This window comes from Channa argus, chromosome 11 (assembly GCF_033026475.1).
Source record: "Channa argus isolate prfri chromosome 11, Channa argus male v1.0, whole genome shotgun sequence".
In the NCBI taxonomy this organism is placed as follows: Eukaryota; Metazoa; Chordata; class Actinopteri; order Anabantiformes; family Channidae; genus Channa; species Channa argus.
The window spans coordinates 22,329,530-22,349,650 of NC_090207.1; the positions used below are offsets into that span (position 1 = coordinate 22,329,530).

Consider the following 20,121-nt stretch of genomic DNA (forward strand, 5'->3'; position numbering starts at 1 on the left):
AAATTTTCAAATTTCTTCTATTTTGCCTCAGACATATTTTAAATGAGCTTTGGCCCAGAGAACGTGGCGCCTTTTCTGGATTGTGTTCACATATGGCTTCTTCTTTGTCTAATACAGCTTTAACTTACATTTGTGGATTGCACAATGAACCGTGTTTACGGACATTAGCTTCTGGAAGAGTTTGGTCAGGAATTATTGCATTAATGTCCAGTAAAGAATCATGCCCGTTTTTAATGCAGTGCCTCCTGAGGGCCCGAAGATCATGCACATCCAGTTTTGACCTTCAGCCTTGTCCCTTGTCCCACAGACATTCCCCCTTATGCTCTGAATCTTTTGATGATATTATATACTGTAGACAGTGCTATCTTCAAAGTCTTTGCAGTTTTATGTTGAGGAACATTTTTGTGAAATTGTTTCACAATTTGTATTGTTGAACCTCTGCCCATGTTTACCTTCGAGAGGCTATGCCTCTCTGAAATGCACCTTTTATTCCCAGTCATGTTACTGACCTGTTCCCAATTAACCTAATTAGTTCTCAAATGCTCCTCCATTTGTTTTTGATTTGCACAAATTACTTTTCCAGCCTTTGTCGCCCCTCTTCCAACTTTTTTGAGATGTGTAGCTGGCTTCAAATTTAAAATGAGCTAATAATTTCCATGAACTTTTAAAATGTCTATGTTGGAATGTTGGATATGTTAATTATGTTCTATTGTGAAAAAATGATATTTGCAAATCATTGCATTCTGTTTTTATTTATGTTTTCACATCTTTCCAGCGTTTTTGGAATTGGGGTTGTAATTATGTAAACAGTTAGCAGCTTGCATCTGACATTTTAGCTACTGCCACCTCCCCTCTCACCCCTCCACTTTTCTCTCATGAGCCGTTTCACACAGGCAGTGATGAAAAGAAGTGATAATAAGGTGAGGAGGAGTAAGAAACAAATGAGGGGAGCGAGAGGTTTATTTAAGTGGGACCACCTTGTGTTTTGTATTAAATACAAAGAGGTTTGCATAATAATGCTATTCCTGGGAGGTGTCGTGGAGAAGAGCAGCTCTATACATCATTAGTGGAATGAAGTCCTTGCAGATTAGAGAGTGTGTTTGTGTGTTGATGCATGGCAGCATTTTATCCACCTGTGTTTGGCAGAGGATAGTGGGGTGTCTCTAATTCCCCGCACATCCTCCGTGGCAGTGCATAAACTTAACAGCATTTCCACCCACTACAACAGCAGAGATTAACGGTTTCTTTAAGTTCTTTAAACTTTCCTTACCCCCAAACAAGTCAGTACTGGAAATTAGTGTTTCCCCACCTACATAGCTTTCTGGGATTCTAAGAAAGTGGAAATCACAGTAGACGACAACATCAGGTTCTTCAGATAATCAACCATGTAATGCGCCTCCCCCATGTCCTAAAACCTGAGCAGTTGAAGCAAGCTGATAATTATGAGACAAGAATGATTCCAGGAAAGAAGTGCAGTGTGATTCACTTGCCAATTGGAGCCTTTGTTTGGCCCAATTTGAGGCACAAGAGTGCCGCTTCCTGTTTCTGCAAGAGATGCTTTAATCTAATTAAAAGCAGATTAATGGTGTGCAGACTGGCATAACTGGGGCTACAACAGAGGCTTAGAAGGGGTAAAACGGCCTCCTCCAGAATTCACTGTTGTCCTTCGGTAAAGGAAATATTGGTTGTAAACAGTCTAGACTGTTGTGAAAACCATTGCCTAAATACACTCTAAGGACTGCTGTCCTTGTATATTATCGAAGGAGAGGGTTGGCTGGAGCAGAGAAGACTTTAGTACTGGCAGGTGTCCAATCAAACTGTCTCTCTACAGAGGTTTTACTTCAAACATAAAATCACTCAGACCTACATTGTATTGCAGGTGAGCATTATGCTTTAGATTAGATTTTAAGCATTTTATTGGCTGTTATATTCCATGCAACATAAAGTCTGGGTTCTCCTTTGAAGCAAGTAAGCAGAAAGGTAGAAAGGTCAAGGCCTAAACTATTTTGATTGGTGAAATAAATGACTATAAGAAGAGGGATGTAAGTCTATTTATGTAATAGAGCAAGAAGAGTGAGTGGGAAGAGGGCAACATAAAATGTTTTTGGTGGTTAGTTTTTCAGCATTTACTGCCAATCTGTTGGACTGGACTATAATCACAAGTATTTTGGATGGATTTTATTATATGTTTGATTTGACAATTGGTTTATTTGAGCCAGCCGGGGCAACTCATCTCATCCTCACTGCCTTTCATTTGATGCCTATAAGCACACACACATCCTAATTCACAGTGTGAATTAGGTTCACAAGACAGTTCACAGTCACACACACACATAGTGTCCGTAACCATGAGGGTGATATTATGTGGCTATTAGAGGTGATGCTGTCTGTGTGTGTGTGTGTGTGTGTGCGTCTGTGTGTGTGTGTGTACAATACAATAAAGGTTCCTCCTCTCGCTCTCGCTCTCTCTCTCTCTCTCTCTCTCTCTCTCTCTATATATATATATATATATATATATATATATATATATACATACACACACACACACGTGTGTGTAAGTGTGCATGCATTTGTCCTGTATATGGAGTGAAAAACATTGAATGTCATCCTCAGAGGCAAGCATTAATCCAGAGTATCCATCACACTTCAGTCTGCCATTTCACAAAGAGGAGTGGGGATGGGGGGCGGGTGAGGCTGGAGGGAGAGTTAAATGAAAGATGGGAAATGACACCCACACAGACACTGGACATCCCTCTACCGTCAAACACCATCACCGACGTCATCTTGCATTTCAGATGCAGAGTCTAAATGAAAACAGTGGGTGCTAGTAGGTTTGGGGCCACAGGATTAGGGGAAATACAGCCAAGAACAAACCGTCAATGTACTAAGAAGGATTCCCTAGTGCATCAGATGCAACAAAACACTTGTAGTAAGTTAAGTAAATGTCATCTAGTTAGTATTCACACACATAATCCTGAAGAGTGGTCTTAATTAGGCAAAAACGTGACACCTGGATGGGTGTATGTGGAGTAATATGGCCATGGAGAGGATTTAAAGACTGCAGATCGAGCACAGGTGGAAAGAATAACAAATGAGCACAGGTAAAATCTTTTAGACACATTAACACAGCAAGAAAAAACAAAAGTAGAACAAATAAACTAAAAAACTGCCTTAGATAAAACAAAGAAATAACTATAAGACAAACAACAAAGCTCTACTGTAAAACAATACGAACTAGCAGTCTCTTATTTTTCTGTTGGATTTGATCACCTGTAGCGGTCCAGCTAATTAGGCTAATGTTGGCTTCACGGAGTGATTAAAAGCTGTTTCTCTGGATTTTTAGTGTCGGCAGCCAGCTCCTATACGAAAAAGGGTCCACTTTAAGTGTCCGCTCTATGGCTGCTTATAGAGTGACATAGGGATGAAGAATGTTTGTAGGCCAGCACAAAAGTTACCACTTCTCCATTCCCTTGACAAAAAGTCAATGGGATTGTTCCCTTGACATTGTTAATATTATCCCAAACAGGAGTGTTCATTATTAACAGGGTAATCTTTATAGATTTCAATAGTTTAAATACAATCACCAGAAGTAAAAAGTTATATTTAAGTTATTAAAAAACTATACCATGGTCAAATGAACGTTACCACCACTAAACTTCTTAAATTTTAAATTAAAGTAGCAAATGTACTTCTTCTACAGAAGTCTATCTCCTTAAAGTGACCTGACATATAGCTAGTACAAAGCTGTAAACACAGAGTGCTTAGTAGATGGTTCACCATGTTTAGCATAACGATGTTTCTTATTCCCAACAACCTCTGTAATCTCATTTAGCTACTTGTTAGCAACCAGCTTTTTTTAAGACATGAAATAGCTCAAAAAAGAGTGGGGTGTTTTTAATGAATTTTATGTTGGAGAATAAGATGTGAAAATCTCTTGACCTTTTGTTAACTACAGCCCTTATTTCAGGTTTTTAACAAAGGAACCACAAGTGGAAAAATGCAACTGATTTGTGGGTTTAAGGCCACTCCTGTGGCTCTCTACAATGTGTGTCAAGGATTGTGTGCAAGCTCCTCTTCACGTCAGTGTGCACCGTCCACAACAATCAGCATCTTCATACTTGTGCACGCCCCTCACATAACCACATTATTACTCTCTAAAACTTTATTAGGCATTAATCATTTTGGTAATTTTCCATCTAGAATGAACAAATTAGCTAAATTACAGTAAGTATCAAGTATTGACCAAACAGACAAATCATAAAATTCATCTTTTCCATTATCTGGACCATTATCAGGTCCAGGCCCTAATCCCCTCAACACTCCCTTTTCCTCCCACTCCTCTTAACTTGCTTCCACATGTTTCAGTATAAGCCTTTAGTACAAGCCATTGTTCCAGTCACTGCTATATCACTCACACACAATCACACGCACACACTCTTTCGCTCACTCACTCCTGCAGTAGACATTAGGCTTACTCCTGAAGGCAGGACACCAAACCGCTAAACTTTCAAACCAAACTACTGAGCACATTATTTAGCCTGTGCTGCAGTGGATCCATTTTTCTAAGGGTAGGTGGCTTTTTCTTGTTTCCCCCTTGTATTACTGGCTAGTTGCCCTGACATTATCCATCCTTGCACACTGTTCACCAGACAGCTGTCCGATCCAGCATACAACATTCATACAGTGGCTCCGCTCAGCTCACTGTTTCTTCTTCCTCTTTATCCCCTCTCTGTTATAACCCCTTTTACTCTTTATGCTTTTGCTTTCCTTAACCAGTATATTATTCCTTTCCTACGTGGTTCATAGTGCCCTGCTTTTCTTTTTTCCTTTGTCTCTCTTGTTTTTACTCTGGTCTCCCTAGTTGGTCTCCATCCATTTCACAGCCTGATATAGTTCTGTCTTTGCCTTTTATGCCTCTCTTTTCTACCACGCTGTCTTTCTCCATTACCCTATAGTCTGTCATTCCTCTGTCCTCTCCTTTTCTCTTCTCTTCTCTGCTGATGCACATTTTTCATGTAAAGTTTCTGTCAAATGTGAAAAGGTGTAGAATGTTTGGAATGGATTGTAAGTTGGAATTTGTGGTGAAAGCATGACACTGTCCTGACAGCTTAAGCTTGTTTTCCAGGCTTTTAGGCTCAGGTGAGAGAATAAACTGCCAAACAGGAAATGGCAAACATTGTCCTCTGCACCCCCACAGCTTTTCTCTGAGGGCTTTCCTTCTCTCTCTGGTTCTGTATATCTTTATCTCTCTCTGCCCATTCTTCTTCTCTTTTCTGGCAGTCTCTTGTAGTTCCCTGAGTGTCTAGTTTCGTTTGTGTCTGGGCGAGAACGTGACTTGCCTGGGTATGGAGAGCAGGCACTCAAGGTGATGCTGAAACAAACTCCACTCTCACAAACACACACGCATGCTAATATGCTCAAAAGCAGATACACATGCCTCTCTACTTTGAAGCACTTGAGAGTCTGATGCCGTTATTGCCACTGAATACTGTGTAACCTTGGAGCACGATCTCGGCCAGTAATTGCAGCCCTTGACTACCATTTAAGCAAGGTGCTAGTATATTATGGCAATTGTAGGTAAAGTAGCAAAGCTGTTTTGTTGCCAATTTGACATTCCAACTACTTTCTTTAACATATCTCCCCAGAATGAAGTACCAAGTGATCAGAAGGCAGTTTGTTTCTTTTTCTTCTTTTGCTGTTGCTTGACCAACTGTCTCACATGAACGTTCAATGAACAGATTTGTTATTGGCAATGAAGATGGAGTTTCCATAGCAACCCTAGTACTACCAGCGTGTACTCTTTCATCTCTACACATTGTCTACATCAATAGGTAGACCAGTTGTAAGAGCTCTGCTGCATTCTGTGGTTGTCGTGCTGAAATGGAGGCAATATGAGCAAGACAGCTTGAGAGAAGTAGAGAGGATGGTGGTGGAGAGGCGAGAGAGGAAATACGAAATACATGGAAGAGAAATAGATGTTCTTTGCAGAGCAGAAGCTTCTTCTGTATCTCTTTTCCATCTGCAGCCAGCTAATAGCATCGAACAAATGTGTATCTGCAATGTGGGTGTGTTTGTGCACAGTATGTAGGGTTCAGAGTAGTCTGGCATATTCTCCAGCAGTGTGGTGGTGGAGTGTGTTATCTGTACACCAATTTCGAAAGGCTCTAAAGCTGTGTTAACACTGTTTGGGATGGAAGGTACTGTAGCAATAGGAAAGGCTAGATGAAAGATAGGTATGTTTGTAACCTGCAAGAATTATATCACCGGTGAAACCCATATGACGGCTGTCAATCTACACATTTATGAGAAAGTTGTCACAGATTTGTTACTTGCATCAACCCCCCGTCATCAACCCCCCCTTATCTTGCATGCTTTTTTCCTCCCTTAGAAGGTTGATAAAATTATGTGTAGATGTGGGTATTAATTAGGCATTATACTTTTAAAAGTTGTACTTTCCGTGATTGTAAAAGAGGATTAAAAACATTGTCTGGTTCCACTCTGTTAAATAAAGCAGTTTTTATTAAGTTGTGGTGGTTGTGGGCTCAGTTGGTAGAGTGGCTGCCTACCCACCATAGGGTCGGAGGTTCACACCTCGCTCTTCTCGACCACATGTCGAAGTGTCCCTGGGCAACACACTGAAACCCTTACAGTCCCCGTCTCCAGTCGCGCAGTGCCGGTCCCAAGCCCGGTAGAAATTGGGTTGGGGGGTTGCGTCAGGAAAGGCATCTGCCATAAAAACGTGGCAAATAAACATGCGGACAAATTGATCAGCTTCGGCAACCCTGAACTCACAGATGAAGCCGAAGGGACAAAAAAAAAATTTTATTCAGTTGTGGTGGTTACACAAATAACCCTGGTACCAAATTCTTTTGCTTAGCCTGTCTGTTGCTGTCAGTATATCCAATTAAATAACTGGAATTTTAATTGAAAAGTTCTGTCAAATAATTCACATATATCTCACAAATATCTTTGTTAATACACAAATTCCAGCCAATCACAATTAAGAATTTCCTATGGCTGCAGTATAAATTATTTTCATTCCTGATGAAAGTTGGGAAGCTGATCTTGATCCAATTGATTGTGTGTTATTGTGTCTGTGTTGCTAACTACCAGTTCGGTGCTGTATAATTACAGCAGTTTCTGCGTTGAGTTTCTTCACCTCATTTTTTGATGTTCTACAGACAACATTGACGAAAACTGAGTGGATAATGTCAAAAATAAAACTAACAGATGTTGAAAAGCAGTTAATTTTACTAAAATTACTGCAAAACAGGAAACATTGTAAATGTCAGAGGAGATGGTGCATAAAACTACTGACCGATCACAGTTGTTGTGTTCCACTTCAGTGACTCATAGGTATATTATTGGGGAGGTGCACGTCTGGCTACAATGTGTCAGCATACAATCCACGGCTATGCAGAATGTAGGTTAGGTTAATTAGTGACTCTAAATCCTTTGTAGGTGTGAATGTGAGCGTGAATGGTTGTCTATATGTGTATGTATCACTGTGTTGGCCCTGAGATAGACTGGTGACCTGAACTGGGTTTACCCTGTCTTTCGCCCTAAAGCAGCTCAAGTCCGCTGCGGCTATATATCGATTAACCGATAATAGATGGATGTATGAATGGACTCTAAACAGCCTCTATCACATATCAGAAATCAGCAAGTATAATTTGTCAATACCATTTTAAAAAATGTAATTTAATTTGAACCCCTTTCCCTATTAATATTATTATTATTATTATTATTATTATTATTATTATTATTATTATTATTATTATTATTATTATTATTATTATTACCAAATACAATCACCTGAACCTATGGCATCCTGCTTTTACCTGGGCCAAATGTGGAAGCAGCAGCATGTAGTTGTAGTGTAAAACAATGCTGCTTGCACAGAAAGGCGACCGTCACTATTTCAAAACATTGTCTTGGACATTTGTTGATGTTAACCTAGAAAGTAATTTGTTGGATAGTGGCAAATAGTTATAAAAGGCTTTTTTACACTTAAACAACACAAAAAGTGACATCTTGCCAATATGTTTTTTTATCTGAAGGGAAATAAAACCTTGACAGAGCTTCTTATATAAACACCTCCACCTGCAAAACTATTAAAATAGCATGTGGTACAATAGAAAACAAACAACCAGAGCATTACCTTTTTATCCACTGAGAGGCCAGATAGCTGCGAGCCACATTCTTGAGCGAACCACAGAAAACCTGGCTCAGATGTGAGAGAACTGCTGGCTCTGTCCAAAGTTCAAGGGTTCTGCTGGAAGAGATGGAGCATTTCCGATGGACTTGGTTAAAGAAAGAGCTTGGACATTTTTGACAATTTCGTGTCAGCTTGTCAACGGGTTTTACTACTCTTCATTTGTCCTCTCTGGGCTAAAAGCTCCCAGCAGGACATTTTTGGCCTATCAGCACAGGAAAGAGGAAGTACTCCCCAGTCACTTAAGAAGCATCTTTGTAAAAAGGATCCTGTTGTGCTAAATGGTAGGAAGCAAGCTTTCATGTACTAGACTTTTGGTAGTGCTGGAGCAGGAATCCTGCTGTGACATGGCAAACATGGAGGAAGGGAGGGAAGGAAAGGTCTGTGTTGTGTATTCGCCTTGTGCTTTCTACAGTATGTTTCCCTTTTTCCAGCTTTCTTTTGGCTTCCCTTTAGCCATCCCATCACACCAGGACATGTTTGTTACCCAAAGCTGATGGGTAGCTGTCCAAGAGATGGGCCAGTTGCCACCTTCTGCCTCACTCTGTCAACATCCAACAAACTAAGGCCAACCCTCCATGTGGGTATGCCAATGGGTGCTGGCCTGGGGCTGCCCATACAGATGTCAATCTACAACAGGGGCCAGCCATTATGAGAGGAGAAAATTAAGCTTTGACTCCTGGACCCTGTCAGTCCAGTGAGCTGACTGGGGGGTGAATAGTCTTTGCAGTTTGGGAGTAAACTCTGTTTTGGTTGCGTGTGGCCCCAAATCTGTTGGGAAGGCTGTAGATAGAAAGGAAAGACAAGCTCCCGTCACATGTTCTCTCTCTGGCTTAGGATGAGGACACTTGCATGAATTAAATCAACGGACCCAGAGATGGGTCAAATTTTATTTGCACCAGAGTGTTTGTGAGTGTAACCTGTCTGGAACTGAAATTAGCAGAGGAAGGGGAATATAAAAGTCAATGAAGTGTACTGTGCTGTGATAAATACCCAGCATTAACATGCATCTCATATCTGGATTTGATAAAAGTGCATTACCAACATACAAATAGAATTCAGATTTCTCATTGCTTAATACTCATTGTTTACTCAAATTGCAGTGTGTCTAGCAGTACTTACTTACGTCTGAATAGACAGAAAAAATCAATTTTACTAATCCCTAAAGATACAGACATCCAGGTAACACATAATTAAACAGGTTTGCATACATACATACCTTGATTGAAATTATCTAGAAAAAACAAAATGTATGTTTACATTCGTTTCTCCATATAAAAAGAAATGTAACACTACAGGCTTTGGCTGGATCTACAGATTAATTTGCATGCATTATAGCAATTATACATTTTCATCAGGCACTGCACTGCTGACACTGTGTGTACACTCCATCCATCTGGTGATACTCCAAGCAGTATAAACAACAATATAAGCATTATTTGTACATCCTGTATGACTTAATGCAAAACTGTTGAAGGCCTTTCGTAAGCCCCTGCGAAACCCTGCCAATTTACTTTTGTTTACGTGGCTCCACTGCTCACCTTTTGGTTTTTAATGAACCAGAGAGAGTCACGACCATTATTATACTGGTAGCATATTACTTTTAATGATGTGCTGTTTTAGCTATCACCCCTCTGTGGCTGTGCCCTGTAAAAACCTTGATCAGCACTATAGCACTCTCCAATGTGGCTCTGTGTACTTATATAAAGACACTCTTATATAAAAAGGCAACCAGTGAAGTTAAATGGACATGGGTTTCTAATGTGAAATGAGAGTGGAGACCTGACAGCTTGAGGATTTTCTGCTAGAATGGCCTCATTTATTTATGAAACTTTTCTTTATGGGGGAATGTGACCCTGTGGTCTGTGATGCCATACAAGTATTTTCCCCTTTTTTGTTAGTCTGATGTCCATGTCTGTCTTTTTGTGACTCTTACCTTGAGAGCAACAGTAGAACACACTTTTTCCTATACTACTGGACGTCCCCAGTATTTCTATTAACTAAAAATCAGGAGCACAAAAGTTACAGGATGTCTGTTTCTACAGTATTCCAATAAATGTAGAACGTATAGGCTTTAATTGCAGTGACTAAGGATGGGATTTTTTTCCCCCCCAGTTTTCTGTCTTTATCTTTCTGCTGTTCTCTCCAGCATTTTCACAGCACTGAATAACTCCCCTTTGAGTTGTAGAAAGTGATAAGCCATCATGTCCCCCTGATTCGATGGAAGTTCTATGTGCCTCAAGTGTGTTTGAAATGGAGCAGTAGTAAACAGAGCAGAACAGCCCTTGTTTTGAAAAAAGACGGGACCTGGAATGTGACGTAGACAGGCTGGATTAATAAATATCACGTTTTGCCATGCCCAGTCAAAGAGCTTGGTGTTTTTGTGGATATATTTGTGGATATACAGAGGTGTTTGAAGAGGTTTGGATTCAGATCTGCACATGGCGGCCAACTATCTTATAGAATGGCAGATGGGTGAGAGGATAGAGTCACAGAAGTGTTTGTCTAAAAGAGTCTACAGCTCACATACTGTACTGCATTTGTGTGAGTGTGTGTATCCTTTCATCACCCATAGGTTAATCCATTCTCATTTACCAGCCTGTCACTGCTACACCTTGGCTTTAATTGCAGGCACTAGTCATGCTACTTGAACCGCAATAATGCTAATCAGTCACTTCAACAACTCTGGTACTAACCCAGTTTTCATGCGCCACAACACAACAAAGGCTCTTCTCTCTTTTTTGCCCTGCACTAATTGAGCTTTGTCTCCATTGCAGTTATTGTCACCATCATCTTTGGTTTAAAAAACAACCTGCTGCTCCTCCCCTCTCACCTCATTAAGGGATGAGCTTAGATCTCCGGATCATTCTGTGTGCGTGTCGCTACCTGTGCGCAATTGTCTTTGCATGTGTTGAGAAAAAAAAAAAAACAACAACTGTGTGTATGTGTTCGTATCCGTCAGTGCAGGTTATGATGCAGAGCTAAGCAGGAGTTTTGTAAGAAGGCCACAGTCGTGTGTGATGTTTGCCACATTGACAAATAACATGCTGGGCTGAGCTCACTGGGAGCTGGCATTAATGTTAATTAGGTTTTATTCTATTAATTTATAGATTGTTAAATTTATTATTGACTTTCTGTATGTGTGTTTAAACCTGAATTCATTTATTTTTGAGAAGTGCAAATGCTGTAAACACAAAAGACGCACAATATCACATTATAAAATCTCTCCTAGCAAGCAGGTTATACACCTAAGAGATATGAAGCAACATTGGCATTCATCTGGAGCCATGTTGAATCCAAGTCCAATATTCATTTTTATTTTTTGGCTGATAAAATTGGTTTTCTGATATTTGGTGCTTGACAGGTACAACAGTAAAACAACATCTGCCTGCTCCTTCTGGATGTTACGTCAATGATAGTGTGAATAAAAACAGTACACTTGCAGAGCAGAAATCCAAAACAGTCGGCTAAAATGTCTCTCATAGCTGTCACTACCAGCAGCACTTATACTTCAACCCACTGTTGATATCAAAATGTTGATTGCTGCCATATATTTACTTAAGTTACACTTTACTTACGTTTTACACATCGTCCCAACATGTATGTTTCCGTGCAATTGCTTTTGAATTTTAGTTTTCCCCTCAAATTATAATATAAAATTATATTTCTGAATATTTCCGGGCAACAAGTTATTTTAAGCCCCAATAGTAGCTCCAAATCTACCACAGATAATGGTGATAAATTATATATGTACATTACTTGATATACACCTTTTTGGATTATGGTATGTCTGTTTTATTAAAGAGTGTAAATGATTTACACTACTGATGCCTGTGACTACACTATATAAATATGTGGGTACAACTCGCTAGCAACAATATTAATACCATTGGTACTAACAAGGTCATGGAGGATAAGGGTCAGCTTGGCCACAAGTAAGAGTACTAAGCAGATTATCTACATTTTACCTAAAGTGCAAAAGTAAAAATACTCCACTACGAAAACAATGTGTTGAAACAGTAGGGATTAAAATACAAGTGTCACTGTGACAAAACGAAGATGCTAATTAATTGTAAAAAAAAAAAAGTCAAACATTACTCTTGGTAAAGGGGGAGCAGATTTTAAGCACTTTATGTGCTGACAGGTGCTCAACCTTAAATAATACATGAGCATTTATTATTTCATAACATTTTTATAATAAACCATATTTTTAAAATAAAACTACCAGGTGGTATTCTGGAACACAGAATGCCGTGGATTTGAAAACCCGTGAGTTTGAATCGCATTCCATCAGGTGTGGCCTTGCCCAGCCACCATGGGCAACCTTGGATGGAGTTCCGAGCCCGGATAAGAAGGGGAGGGTTGCGACAGGAAGGGCATCCGGCTTAAAATATCGTCATTAAATGTGGGACCTGTGGGTAGCCCTGAACAAAGCCAAAGTCAATGACAGCTCATCTCCCCCTCTGAATTGTAATGCTGCCTTCCAAACTAACAACTAGCTGGCCAAAAGGCTAACAGGAGACAACTGAGGACAACAATGCTACGGTGTACTGTGTTACAGGCAGAGCTGGCCTGTGCTGTTAGCAGGGACATAAGGCAATTGGTGCTGACATCTGCTGCGGACACTGATTGAAACCTCTGGCAGAGATATTCTCTGGATCAACAGCGAGAAATTCTACTAAAAGGATAAAGGAATTAGTTTAAAGGCCCAGTGAATTTCTTCCCATTCTCATCCAACTTTTTTGAGCAGTACATGTCTTTTGTGTCCCGAGTCCTTTCTTTGTAAAATGTCAATTTCATAAGTCACTTCAGTTGGTTGCCAGACCAAAACCTCAGGAAATCCAAGGAGGAAATGTGTATTTGCAGATTATATTATTTATTTAAAAAAAATAAAATGCTCTCATAATAGGCACATTTTCAAGTCAACTTGGCAACAAAGGTTCAACATGGCTGACATTTTGTACAGAGAAAATCTGCCTTGGGGATGAAGTGTCTGTCAACAGGACTGCTTGCAAGATGGTCTCCAGTTTGCTGAGTGTGCACCCAGAAGGCCCAGAAATATGAGGAGCATGCAGAATGTTGCTGAGTGTCTGGTTTTCAGTCTCCCCTCTCGCGTAGCCCAGTGAAATCCTATTGATGTGATTCATGTTTTAGCGCCTGGTTACAACTGAGGTCTTATGTGTGACAACTGCTGCTTCTTTGAAAAATTGTCACACTTTCTATGTGTCTATTTAATTTAAGTAGGACCCAAAAAGAGGAGACGGCAAGGGGAGGTTTGAAATGTGAAAGAGAGGTTTCATTAAAAACAGGTTAAACAACTCAAAATCACTCTATGAGGAGGAATAACACACAAAGTAATAACCAAATAAAGTAAAACAGAACATGAACTTAAACACACTGGTCTAAAAAGATAAAGTAACAGTGCTGTGGAACTAACTTAGTAACTAAGGGGAGGCAGACGAAAACAAACGTCTGAAGGGGACAAATGAATACTCAAACATAAAACCAGGGCCAAAGAGCGGAAGATAACAAAAGACCTAAACACTGAAACAAACAGGAAAGCAAACCTCAGACCAAAACGTAAGTGGGAGAGTCCAAACACGAGGATCAGTTAGGGCACAGAAGGGGAAAGTCCAAAAGCATAGAATAGCCACAGGAATGTTCACAGAGGAGGAAGGAGAGACAATCAGGCAGCAAACAATAGGGAGAACTGGGTATAAGTACAAGGGGGCACAGGTGAAAACAATCAGGGTTAACGAGAAACAAGAAGGTAAAGAAACTAACTGGGAAGTGGTGCTGAGGGATAACAAAATAAAAGCCAGCAGCAGGAAGTAAAACTAAAGAAAGTCCAAAAGCCGGGACTGTGACAAAAATAAGTTCAGGATTTTTCACTCTGCACCTATAGTAACATCCTCTCAGCTTGGCAGCTCCTTCAATACACATTCTGGAGCAGGCTTGGCCTCGTCTTAGGAGGGAAAAGACCACAGGGATGAAATCCCTTCCTCTGGAGTGTTAACAACTATGCTGCTGTGTTTGAATTTGGCAAACTCAGAGTGCACCCAGACTTCCGCTTTCTGCAAATTACAGGTGTGAGATGTGGATTTAGAGGCACAAATATCAGTTTGTGTGTTTCCGCTGTACCTCTCAAGCGCAGAAATTACACCCTTCATTCTTCTACTGTTTTCTTTTCTTCAACTGAAAAAAAAGCAAGTCAGTGAAAAAGGAGACACTTCTAGAGTCCGAAATTATGCCTTCATGCTCTGACCCAGGTCACACTCATCAAAAAAGGACTTTCTTTTTCTACATCCAAAAAATGTTCCGAGGGCCTTGTCAGCCTTTGTGCATCAGTCAAATAGGGTTACTGTATATCCCTGCCCGCATAATTCAGGGGTTTTTAAATAGAACTTTGAAAATACTGGCCTCAGAAGAAATGGGGAAAAAACAGTGGGTTATAGTTTCTTTAATTTGAGCCTAGAAGGATAGAAGAAGTATTTGAAATTGCCTGAGTGCTGTTGTAGAGGATAGAGAGAAGGCTCTTGGTGAAGTGGTATTTTTGTAAAGATGATTTCTGGCAGCAATTTTCAAGCATCAGCTAACTTTTGATCCAGGCTGCAAAAGTCTATTAAAGCCTCAGTGTGTAATAGCCAGTCCCATGTCCCAGTTGAAGCACTGACCTTACTTTTGGCTTACTCTTGAGTTTGTTTTGATTCTTTTTAAAATACATTTATTTTTTAGTTTTGCCAATTATTAATATATTACCAGTGTTACAGCCAATGTTTTGCCCAGGACTTCGCCTTGAAATAACATTAAATAAGAGCCTTAAAAAAGGCACAGGGCACGCTCTACAATTAATTTAGCCTAATTGGTTAGTAGGGTGTACCTTACTCAAAAACCTATAAACCTAATATTAACCTAATATAATACAAAAACTTAAGCATTTTTGAAAAAGTTACAAAGCTTAGCTTTAAATGTAAACCTCCACAATTCATTTGTATGATACTCAAAATCACAATCGTTTGCTCAAACCATTGAAATTAGGTGTCCTGTCTTCCTCTGTTGCAAGGTATTATACCATGAAAAATATGAATCTCTTCAGAGATGTGAGCAGCTCAAAAATGACCTTGACAGAAAAAAATCTATTCTCTGACCTTTCAAATGAATTGTTTTCTGTCTTGTTGATGCCTTGTAAAGCACTTAGTACCGAAAAAGATCAAACTCTCAATGAATAATTTTGATTTGATGGGATTCTACACCTCTGTCTCGCTCTACGCCTGCACTGACTAATAGCTGATAATGTGATAATGTTACCATTAGAGGAAAGCCTAATGATTGACTGTACATGTGCTAGTGAGATAAACCTCCTTCTCAAATACCCTGGGCTTGGTCAGGTCTTTCAGATCAATAATTTCTCCTTGTGTTCTCCTCATTTTAAGTATATGTCATAGTCAGCTTTAGCATCACTAACAGGAAATTTACCCAGCACTGTTCCAGCATTTTTTAATAAGGGTATTGCAGGCGATTGTGAAACCAAATAGAAAGCTCCTTCTTTGCACACCGTGTTCTGTCAAACTGTGAACATTTGTACAGGATCTTTGCTGAAAGAACTGCAATTCAGAATATATTGCATTTGATGAGGTTATCTGCTGTTACCAATGTTATTGTAGATTGCGGTGAAGTCACAATTCTTTGCTTTTTTTCTTGTGCCACAGAACTCTCTATGGTATGAGATAAACCTCAACACTGTAATGCTGGTACATTCACATGGCCTAATAGCCAGTCTATCCTCCTAGGGAGTCTAACCAATGTGTGTGTGTGTGTGTGTGTGTGTCTGTAATGTATTTCCCTGCAGGCTTCGAGCTGCTGTATCAGCCAGAAGTAGTGAGGCTCTACCTGTCTCTGCTCACTGAGAGCCAGAACTACAACACCCTGGAGGCCGCTGCTGGAGCTCTGCAAAACCTTAGTGCTGGACAGTGGACTGTGAGTCCTGGGTTGGAGAGGGTACAACAAGCAGATCTTATGTTCTGTCTACATTCTTTTATTTATATATTTCATCTTTGCAGCTTCTGTCCCTGTCAATGACCTTTCTGTTGCAGATTTCTTAGGTTTTATGATTGGAATGAAAATACCGATATTCATACTGGCTTGTAACAACTTAGGAGCTGCCTGCAGAAGTGCACTGCAAACCATATAGCAGTTTTGTAAAGAGAATTAAATCTCACGACGCAGACACAATCCAACCAGGCAGCAAGTAGCTGAGACAGTAGAGTCTTTATCAAAAATTGATCGCTGAAACTGGGGCTGGCAACATAAAAAATGCAATGCACTGTAAGAGAATGAGACAATAAAAAAGAAATGTGTTTGTATGTGTTTATTGATAATAATGACCACATTGACCAGTACTATGTGGTTATATAAGGGTCAGATAACTGCTTACCGCTTTCAAATCTCTGGTTGATGTTTACTTCTGATGATAGATAATATGTAAACTTCTGCAGCCAGGTCTCAACCTGGCTGTGAATTATCGACAGGGAAAGCTAGTTGTCAGAAGCCAGTTTGCACGCAGCACCTCAGGCAGGAGCGGTCACTTATGTTTTCAGCAGGCTGGCTTTATTCAGCCCACTGCAGGATTATCATGGCAGCACTTCTCTTAACACCTAGGTGCCAGACTGTAAACACATCCTCCGGTCCTCTGAATTCATCAGCAGCATCAAACCTTTGTAGTTTGAGAGGGGAAAAGAAAGACCTTAATTCTTTTTGTTTGTTTCACGAGTTAACATCCAGCCTCTCTTTAGTGTTGTGAATAATTCAGAAGTAGTGATTTTCAGCCAAGTTGAGCATTTTAAGGATATATCTCTTCTTTCTTTGTGGTGTTTTTTTTCCCTGTTTGAGGCTGGTCAGAATGCACAGCCATACTCAGAAACCCAAGGAGCTGTTAACCCATCAGCTCTGCCACATCTGGTAGCTAGACTAAGCATGTCCCAGTATCCTGGAAGGATGTTGAGCCTCGTCATTAAATCCTCCTCAGTCTTTCCTTTTACTTATTTCACTGGATCGATTTGTTTTTCAAGGCTTGCTACTGCCACCTGTTGGTTCAGCTGCGTCTGCCTGCTGCCTAATTACATCTCTTGGGTATCAGTACTTAGGCAAGAAATCCTTTTTAACTAACTTAATGTTTCATGTTACAAAAATATGAGAAGTGAAATCTACTGATGTTTAGATTAGGACAAATTGTATCACATGTCCATTCAGAGCCACACTGAAGTGTGAATTAGTCACCAGTGTTGAGCTTCCTGTAGTTACTGAGAGAATGATGGAGCAATGACTGCATGTATGAGGTGTGTATGACCGTGAGGACGTACAGTTCATCAAAAATGTTCTTCCCTCTGCTGTCTGGTTTCAAAGATTTTTTCTCAGTGGTCATAAAGAACAAAAGGAAGGAAGTGCAGTTTTGCTGCTCAGCTCCTACAATTTAAATCTGCATGATTATCATACCACCCTAGAGGTTAAAGATTGAAATTATAAAAAAGGACTTACACTATGCCCCCTGTCTGTCTCTAGTGGTCCAACTATATCCGAGCCACAGTGCGTAAGGAGAAAGGTCTCCCCATCCTGGTGGAGCTGCTGCGCTCCGACTCTGACAAGGTGGTCCGAGCTGTGGCCATTGCCCTGCGCAACCTGTCTATCGACCGCCGCAACAAAGACCTGATTGGTGATCTTTGTTTTTTTTGTTTTTTTTGTTGTTTTTTTTTTGTTTTGTTTTTTTACTTTGTTTTGTTTTGTTTTCCCCAAGTCGACACAAACACTGTTTTTGCATGAGCTGTTATTGTTTTTATGTTTTTTGTTTTGTTTTTATCTTTCCCATCCAAGTTTGTCAAATAAAATGCAATATATATACAGGCCAAAAGTATCTTGGAGTCAAAGGGTCTGTACAGTTTGACACAACCTAGATATAACCCTAGATATTTTCAATCATACACGTGATCTAATTAAATAACGAGAATTTGTCATTTAAAAATTTACAGTGTACAATTTGTACACTTACCTTGTTAACTTGAAATAAATACTACACCTTAAAGGAAGTTACGCCATGCGGGACTTGGTGAGCAACCTGCCCAGCGGTCAGCAGCGGCCAGCCAAAAACCTTGAGGAGGACACTGTGGTCGCCATCCTCAACACCATCCACGAGATTGTCACCGACAGCTCTGAAAATGCCCGCTCCCTCATCCAGGCCCAGGCCATTGAGAAGCTGGTCGCCATAAACAGGACCAGGTAAGACAGTTCATATACTGTGCATCAAGTATTGTACCTTGACTGTAATTACTCTGATTGTTACTTTTCAAAAATTCTTGATTAGTTTGCATCAGGACACTGTCTTCTTTGTATTATAAATTGATACTCACAAGGTTGCTATTTATTATCATATATTTTACATAACTTACATATGCACTGACAGTTGCTTTTCTCTTGCATTTTTCCGTTATCATTGGAATATCATATACTGTAAAGTATGGGTCTGGGTATGCCAGGCAGACATTATAAATGTAATAATTACAGAATGACCTTGGGTGCCTTTTGTATCCTGAGACTGTCTATTAGAAGAATAATGTAATGCGTCTCTAATGGCTACCCCCGTACTCTAACAAGTCTGAGCCCACACACACCACTACCCACCACACATTAATTAACAGGCTGTTAGAACTGGAGGGCATTGTTGTGGGGTGGGGGTGGGGGTGGGGGGACTCTCAAGCTGTGTGCACCATTAAAAGTGAGTACTTGTTCTTCTAAGCTCTACTCAACAATGACACAAGAGGTATCTTATATTACCACAACCATGGCAAAAGGAAGTGTCTCCTTCACACCACATTTTTAATTTAAAGATCAAGAGCCCTTCTTAGACTTATCCTTATGTGGTGAAGTATTGATCACACAAAGTCGGTATAGCATGACTATACACTATACATTCCTCAGAAAATAACTTTCTTTGTAGTGAGGCCCCCACCCACATCCAATTATTACTGGTGGTTCAGAGGTAGCTAAGGAAAGGAAGGGCATTCATCTGCCTAAGAATTAAAAACTAGACCCTGGAGTCACTCCGGGGATCCGTCATCTTTGATAAAGTCATTTATTGCAGCAGCAGCGGTGTGTTACTATAAACAACCACCCTTCACTGTTTTGTGGTTAGACACGTGTTTCTGATTTGAATTCCTCTCTTTTTTTAATATAATTCCACCTTGTTGTTGCCTCCTCAGCCAATCAGCTCGCGAAACCAAGGCAGCATCCCACGTACTGCAGACGGTATGGAGTTATAAGGAGCTAAGGAACGCCTTGACTAAGGACGGCTGGAACAAGAGCCATTTCCAGGTGCAGAGCATGTGCATGCGGAGTATTAATTCTGTTTTACGAGCTACTACAGCACTAACTCAAGTTCAATCTTTATATTCAGTCAATACGGACACATGAAAAATTTGAAAATATTTTTTCAGGTAGCCTGAAAAAGTAAACAAAACAATCTATTCGATCTTAACCCGATGTTAAGATAAAACCATACATTTTCTGTGTGTCACGCTGTACATCTTTGTCCTGTGTTGATGCTGTGTTCACATGCTACTTGTGGTGTCTCTTCTCTCAGCCCACAGTGACGGTCACACCTAAAGCAACCAAGAACGGCAAGCCAGGTTACGATGACACCACTTTACCCCTGATGGAGAAGAACCAAGGTCTGTTTAAAGTGTGTGTGTGCCTAGGATTGTTGCTTTTGTCACCTGCTTAAAGGACTAGTGGCCATAAAATGTTATGATTTATTTTACTACACACCAAATATTTGTAAAGCATATGACTGGCAAAAGTATAGATTCGTGATACTGTAAGCAAATTTACAAGAAAACTTATCATTGAATCCCCGTTTA

The 20,121-nt window shown here is 40.1% G+C and overlaps 1 protein-coding gene across 18 annotated transcripts in view; it reads left to right on the forward strand.

Moving 5' to 3' along the window:
• The window catches only part of arvcfb (ARVCF delta catenin family member b), a 202,531-nt gene that overhangs the window by 172,165 nt on the left and 10,245 nt on the right, over positions 1-20,121 (forward strand). For 11 of the 18 annotated variants that reach the window (XM_067520515.1, XM_067520507.1, XM_067520509.1 and 8 more), the window contains 5 exons: positions 16,065-16,213; positions 17,774-17,924; positions 18,292-18,484; positions 19,465-19,576; positions 19,845-19,932. In XM_067520515.1, coding sequence (XP_067376616.1) covers positions 16,065-16,213; positions 17,774-17,924; positions 18,292-18,484; positions 19,465-19,576; positions 19,845-19,932 — 693 coding nt within the window. The remainder of the gene's footprint in view (positions 1-16,064; positions 16,214-17,773; positions 17,925-18,291; positions 18,485-19,464; positions 19,577-19,844; positions 19,933-20,121) is intronic. The other 7 variants (XM_067520510.1, XM_067520511.1, XM_067520516.1 and 4 more) reach the window with 1 other exon arrangement.